This window comes from Chlorocebus sabaeus, chromosome 21, assembly GCF_047675955.1.
Source record: "Chlorocebus sabaeus isolate Y175 chromosome 21, mChlSab1.0.hap1, whole genome shotgun sequence".
Classification (NCBI taxonomy): domain Eukaryota; kingdom Metazoa; phylum Chordata; class Mammalia; order Primates; family Cercopithecidae; genus Chlorocebus; species Chlorocebus sabaeus.
Genome location: NC_132924.1, coordinates 58,917,587 through 58,925,135, shown reverse-complemented (window position 1 = coordinate 58,925,135; position 7,549 = coordinate 58,917,587). Strand labels below are relative to the sequence as shown.

The 7,549-nt window shown below is 38.8% G+C and overlaps 1 protein-coding gene across 1 annotated transcript; it reads left to right on the top strand.

Annotated features, from left to right (window-relative positions):
* The first annotated feature begins 373 nt into the window (after positions 1-373).
* GNG11 (G protein subunit gamma 11) lies at positions 374-5,206 on the top strand. The gene is made up of 2 exons (XM_007982141.3): positions 374-912; positions 4,783-5,206. The coding sequence occupies exons 1-2, from the start codon at positions 817-819 to the stop codon at positions 4,906-4,908; spliced, it is 222 nt and encodes a 73-aa protein (XP_007980332.1). The 5' UTR covers positions 374-816; the 3' UTR covers positions 4,909-5,206.
* The last annotated feature ends 2,343 nt before the right edge of the window (positions 5,207-7,549 follow it).

Below are 7,549 nucleotides of genomic sequence, written 5' to 3'. Positions count from 1 at the left end.
TGTAAACCCATATTAGGCCTTGATCTACACAAATCAACAGAGCACTGGTGGGCATTTCTGGGATTAAGACTGAGCTTCATTTTCTTTTGAGCCTTTTCTTAAGCGTCCACATTGCCCACTATGCATTTATTAGGTTGATGCAAAACTAATTGCACCAACCTATATATGTAATTAGGGAAAAGTAATTACTTTTGCACCAACCTATGTATGTAATTAGGGAAAAGCTATATCTAGCATATTTTTAAAACTCTTTTGAGAGGTGAAGGGTAGTTATTTCCTGCTGGGTAGTGTACTCCTTTTCCTTGCTTCACAAACAAAACCCGGATGTGACTTGGAAACGGAAAAAAAAGGGGGGGGGGAGTGCAGGGGGCGGGGGGGCGCGGAGTAAAAAAAGTAAAAGTTCTGCCGTGCCCAGTAAGGCAGCCCTAGCCCAGCCGCCCCCCGCGGGCGTGGCAGTCCTGAGTCAGGGCCTGTCCGGGGCCAGCATCCCTGCTGGGCGATTGAGCGGCGGGAAGCTGCTTTTGAACCAGTCTCAAAGTTAACCCTAACCTAGCACCCAAGCAGGCCTCCTAGGTTGCGGGGACTTGAGAAAAGGCAGAGTTCTCATGTCCTAGGACGCTGGGGCGCGCTGGCGTGACGGGGTCCCGGAGGAAGCGGAGCCCTCGGGGAGCTGGGGACCGCAGCAGGGCTGCAGTCACATCCTGTGCGAGTGAGCGGCGGGCCAGGCCCGGCAGTTGTTTCCACACGCGCCGAGCTTCGCAGCTCTTCCAGGGGTTCCGCTGCCCGAGCTAGCCCGGGCCCAGTTCTGGGTCGAAAATGCCTGCCCTTCACATCGAAGATTTGCCAGAAAAGGAAAAACTGAAAATGGAAGTTGAGCAGCTTCGCAAAGAAGTGAAGTTGCAGAGACAACAAGTAAGTTGGCTGTTCCGGAATATTTCCTTCTCTGAAATGAAGCAGGGTCCGGTTTGTCCTGCTTAGTAACAGTAAAGCAAATAGTTTAGCTTAGTTTTTCCCCCTCTTTGTAGCTTCTCTTCTCACCACCCCTTTGACAGTGCCTGGGGACTGCCAGCTGATGTGGGGAAATCGTAGGAGGTAGAGCAGAGGTCTAGGATCCGATAAGGAATTTAAGGCCAAATGTCCTAACTTTTTAAGATGCCTAGGAAGGGGAAAATAGACAAGAAATCTTGCTTTCCATTAGACAGCTGTTTTTCAAAACTCACTTGTAGGAAAAAAGTGGATAGCTACTTGGTTCTTTCATCTTTTACACTACTAGAAAGGATGATATTTGAAAGAAATTTTCTAAAACCATATTTTAAAGTCTTACAAGTACATTATTTAATTTTGAATTTCACCAGTGGCCTTCAGTGATATGCAAAGAACAGTCCACCGAAACTTGGGAGTAAAATATTAGAATTTCTATCTTTATTTATTTGTAAATCTCATCCCTTTATAATTTTCACTTTATGTTTTATAAGTATGCGATTAATACAGTAGTATCTGTACTTATTTATACAGAATTATACATATACTGAGGTGTATATGAAAAATTTTTTAGTGATCACAATTTAAAAGTTTTAGAGACTATTGATTGAGATTGCCATTTCAATGAGAACATATGACCCAGTATTCAATATTCTCCACTGAAACGTCTTGGTTTTATAAGTTTTGTAAGTTTTACTTCAATTTCTTACCGGTCATCAGGACCTTCCTTTAGACACTAATCCCTCTTCCTGTTTTAACTCAGTCAGGCATCCTGTAGACTAGGAAAAGTCTTTGAATAGATATTGTTTAAAGATAATTAACCTTTCCTTTTCAGCAAGAAAATTTTGAACTGATCTTATTTATTATAGTTTAGCACTAGAAAAAAATTAAGAAAAACAATGGAAATGAAGCATTATAATATGCTCACTTGCCTTCCTGTTCTAGTTGTAATGAATCTGGTAAGGGCAAGAGTCTTTACTCTTGAGTGATGATTAGAAGATGCAGGCATTTTTGTGTTTTACTTTTTACATATTTCTTTTCTCAAATTTAACCTTTCACATCCAAATCCCTGCTCTTCCTAGCTTTTATAATGAGATGTCCCCTCTATCATGTTAATGGTTTGTAACTTTAAAAATACCAATGTGTTTAAAGGGGAAAAGAAGGAAGTTACACTACCCACTCAATAAGCATGCTTCTTGAAACCCTAAGGGACCCATTTTATGGATGGCAAAGTTCCCGGTACAGCAAGTGTTGGCCACTTAGATATGTTCACACAATAAACCTTAGGAGTTACATATTAAACAGAGTTTCATATGCTGAAGTACAGCATTGCCTATGCAAGGTTCTAATATCTTAATATTTGGTATCACTGTGCAGAACTTAGGAAAAAAGACAAGTGTCTTCTACTTATTCAGAGTTTTAAGTTAACTATTGAACAGGGATGTGGATGCAACTGACTATGTAAAAATTGACTGTATCATTCATTAGCAATTTCTCCCTGCTAGCCAGCCTGACCCTTTAGGACACGGCCTGTGGCATCAACTTCCCACCTCCAGAAACCTCAAGTGTATGCCAGAGGGAGAAAAAACTTTGGGTACATGTGTATCCTTAGGAAATACAGAAAGAGGCATCTAAATCTCAAAAATAATATTAAGACATTTGATTATACACTTGGAATTATACATTGTTACTGCTAGACTAGCATTGGAATGCTTAGAGATCATTCATCTCCCTCACTTTAAGGATTAAAGAAAACTTGAGTCCCACAAAGGCTAACGAGCTCCTCATTTAAGACCACAGAGATAGATAGTGATAGGGCAGGTACTAAAACATTCTTCTTCTCATGCCCAGTCCATTATTCAGTCAATAAATAGTTAACATCTAGGCTACGTGTTCAGTCCTTAACTCAGGCCCAGACAAAACTTGCAGGTTCCATTCTGGCTGTAGTTAAATGTTTATCAAACATATCCTCTTGATTACAGAAGGAAATGTATCAAAGGAGTAATTACTCACATTTGGAGGTTGCAGACCTCTTCTGAAACCTAATGAAAAAACCTTGTAAGAAAAGATTCAATGTAGGGAGCATGAATCTTGTCCATAAATTAACTTGGGACCACAGACCCTAGGTTATGGACACGTGCATTATCAACTCTGAAAATTCACTTAAAATGTATGCACTCTGAATGTCAGCAACAATTGAGAGCAAATGTTACCTGAAAGAATTGTACCTGAAAGATTTTATTTTGCCAGATTTTAAGTCACAGAACTACATCACCTAGTTTTCAATTTGAGGTCAGAGGCTTCCACACTTTTTTGCAAAGGATAATCATTTGGGATGTGGAAGTAAAACACTAGCATTTCTATTTTTGTTTAGTTTTAAACCTCACCCATTTATAATTTCCAGTTTATGTTTTATAATTTTGCATGATGTATTAACAAAACAGTATCTGTACTTATTTGTAGTTAAAAGTTATATTCATTTTGGGATACATATGCAAACATGTTTTAGTAGTAACCATTAAAACAGTTTGAGGTTACTAATTTAGATTACTAATTCAGTGGGAACATTTGCCCAGTTTTCCTAGGTCTCCATTTAAATTTGCTGGTGTGGCCCAGCGCAGTGGCTCACTTCTGTAATCCCAGCACTTTGGGATGCCGAGGCGGCCGGATCACGAGGTCAGGAGATCGAGACCATCCTGGCTAACACGGTGAAACAAAATTAGCAGGGCGTGGTCGTGGGCGCCTGTAGTCCCAGCTACTCGGGAGGCTGAGGCAAGAGAGTGGCGTGAACCCGGCAGCTGGAGCTTTGCAGTGAGCCGTGATCATGTCACTGCACTCCTGCCTGGGTGACAGAGCGAGACTCCGTCTCAAAAATAAATAAATAAATTAATTAATTAAATTAAATTTGCTGGTACTTCTGTAATTTTTACTGTAAATTTCTTACTAGCAATATTCTAGAAATTAGAATAAGACCCTAATTTCTTTTATTTTGCTTTTATTCTTTTTTTTTTTAAACTCATTCTTGCAACCTGTCTTTTAAGAATAGATAGACTTTTTGAAGAAACTATTCTTGTAAGAATAGACTTTTTGAAGACATTATTCAATTTTTTCTCCATCGCAGAAAAAATTTATTCTCAGATAAGCCTAGTAAGTCTCAGAATCTAAGTCTTTTATTATGATCATTGCCCTCATGCAGCAGGAAGAAATTCTGAGGAGCAACACAGAGTGCAATATTTGGACAACTCCAATCTTTCCAGAGTCAGGCTTTTTCCAAAGCTTCTGTCATTTTGTGAAATTTCAGAACATGACACACACCCATAAGTGAGAATCGTGGCATTACACACCCCAAAACATTTGGGGATTATCTACTACTGCACCTGCTCATTAGCATGGAAAATTCAAATAAGATTATATTTCAGTTTCTAAAATATTGTAGGCGTATCATAATTGTATTTTAGCAGAGGAAGGAAATCATATGAGACACAATGGAAAAAATTGCTTGAGATGATTTATTTAATGCAGTGACTTTCAAACATTTTTGAATTTGACCAACGACCAACAGTAAGAAATATGTTTTACATAGATTGTATCATAGATATAGTAATAGAATAAAAATATTAGAGTGCAGAACCCAGATTTTATATATGTATCATATATAATATATATACACACAAATATATATATATGTAAAAAAATGTTTAAAAACTGCTTGTATTCAGTTATACTAATTTCATTAAGGGGTAGGGACAAAGTTTAAACAACCATAACCTAATATATTCTTTTTTTTTTTCTGTACCTAAGGTGTCTAAATGTTCTGAAGAAATAAAGAACTATATTGAAGAACGTTCTGGAGAGGATCCTCTAGTAAAGGGAATTCCAGAAGACAAGAATCCCTTTAAAGAGAAAGGCAGCTGCGTTATTTCATAAATAACTTGGGAGAAACTGCATCCTAAGTGGAAGAACTAGTTTGTTTTAGTTTTCCCAGAAAAAACCAACATGCTTTTTAAGAAAGGAAGAATGAAATTAAAAGGAGACTTTCTTAAGCACCATATAGATAGGGTTATGTAGAAAAGCATATGTGCTACTCATCTTTGCTCACTATGCAGTCTTTTTTAAGAGGGCAGAGAGTATCAAAGGTGCAATTATGGAAATATGAGCATTACTTGAGCATGACACTTCTTTCAGTATATTGCTTGATGCTTCAAATAAAGTTTTATCTTGGGAAGATGAGTGTTGGTGATTTAAGAAGGCACTTTTCATCCATTAACTTTTATATTTCTCCTCGAAATCTTTTGGGTGTGGAATATGATTGGGCTTGGAATATGATTGAGAAGATTAGGTGGTTCGACAGATCACATCTCCAATCCAGCTCTCTGCATCAACGGTTTAGAGTGCTGAGATCTGATCTCTGGAATGTGTTTGATCTAACCTTAACTATTTAGAAACTGAGCAGGTAGAATTCCTATAACATTGACAGAAGTCACATTATCTGAGTCAGGAACAAGGCCAAGCCACATCTATGTTAGTACTTTCCTAGTTTATCATCATTTAGATCTTCTTAATAGTGTTCCTGTAGGAGTAGCCTTGAAGAAAAGACTGAGTTGGGGATCAGGAAGGGTGCCCTGCCTCTCCGCAGCATAGTGGCCAGGCCAGCCCTGGCTTTGAGGGCCAGTACTTAACCTACACAGAGCTACATCTCCCATGTGCTCTCCAGGTCTTGGGCATGGCACTACTCCAGTTCTGTGGCATTGGTGCAGACACTTGGATCTCTGCACTCATGCTTACCAGCATTTTCCAGCAGGCCTGGGCCAAACATGCCTCTTTTTCTTCTCCTCCAAAGGCACCAGTGAATCTTTGCCCACTTTAAAGATTAGTTGGTCTTTTTCTTACTGATGTGTAGGAATTCTTCATATATTCTGGCCATTTATTCATGGTTGGTGATATGTGTTGCAAATACCTTTTCCCAGTCTGTGGCTTACCTTTTCACAGTGACCTTTCCTTCAGTGGTTTCATCCTGCAGGGGCAACATGCCAGAGTATAACTCCTGCTGAAGTTCATAACAAGGGTACCTGAAGCCCAAACCTCAAAAAAAGGGACCTTTCTTTCTCTCCTTGAGCATTCTCCCGCTTTCTCCTCCATCTTTGGGTCAAAATTGCTCCAAGTTTGAGCTAAAAGAAAAACATGGAAAAACCCTTGCTGGTTAGCTCTAGCTCAAATGAACTTAGTTATTAACTTGACCTGCAATTTTCAATGTGGCACCAGAAGCCAATATTTCTCCTTGACTAGATCTCTTCTCCCACTTAGACATGTATGTATACCTTACTATCAAGCCAGAGAGGTGCCTGTAACCTGTAGCAACTTCCTAAAGTATATCAGCATCCTCACTCTGAAATTCCTTTCCTTTCCCTCTCTGGGAAAGAACAGGATACCCCAGGCTTTTGAAAAATAGGTTACACAAACCAGGAGCAGGAACTGTTTCCTTCAGTTTCCTGACACTTTCCAAGTGATAATGTCAATTGGGATTACTGAGAGCCAAGGGATAATTTTAGCCCAAAATTACTACTCCTAGGAAGGATTTAGGAATAGTAAAGGTATATTTCTTCCAAACAGCATAGAATAATTAGTACTATTAGTCATTTAACATTTAACATGGCATGGGATTTTAGAGCTTTGGTGCCTGTAAAGTTTTACTTTTATTAGCTATTTCATTTCTTTGAACTCATAAAGTTTTCTTTTGTTGCCTATGAAAGCAAACATTTATTCCGGTTACTGGCACGGCAGATTAAATCACCTGCTTCTTTTATGAAGGGCCAAGACACATTTATTCCCTAACTTGTTGGGAGTTTTGATTATAGATCTATATCCTGATGTCTATTAGCAGATTCAGCTATCCTTTCATGTACACTTCCAAGTCCTAGCTTTTGCTCTTCATGTCTCTTTCAACCATATGATCAATCAGTCAGATGACTTCTGGTTTTTCCTGAATAAATATCTAATCTTTTAGGTGCTTCTATTAAATCTAATTCTGTTTCTTTTTCTTACTGTTTATCATTATAACTCAGCCAACACGTAGGAGTGCAATGAAAATATTTTAATTTTCTACTGTTCAACTGCTAAAACTTATTAGCTTGTATTAGAAAAAGAAAAAATGCATCCACTATGTATTTGGATATATTGTAAATGTAACCTTTGGTGACTGAGAATTTGTTAAGCAGAATTTAAATTATGTATCCAATTCATTCCAAGTGTATATAGTTGCATAATTATTTACTATTTGATTAAAAATAATTATCATGCATTGTGTAGCGAGACTCAGGTTCTATAAACTAAGATAGAATTAGGAAAATCAGGCCGGGCGGGGTGGCTCACACCTGTAATCCCAGCACTTTGGGAGGCTGAGGCAGGTGGATCACGAGGTCAGGAATTCAAGACCACCCTTACCAACACGACGAAACCCCATCTCTACTAAAACTACACAGAAAATTAGCCGGGTGTGGTGGCGCGCACATGTAATCTCAGCTACTCAGGAGGCTGAGGTGGGAGAATCACTTGAACCCTGGAGGCGGAG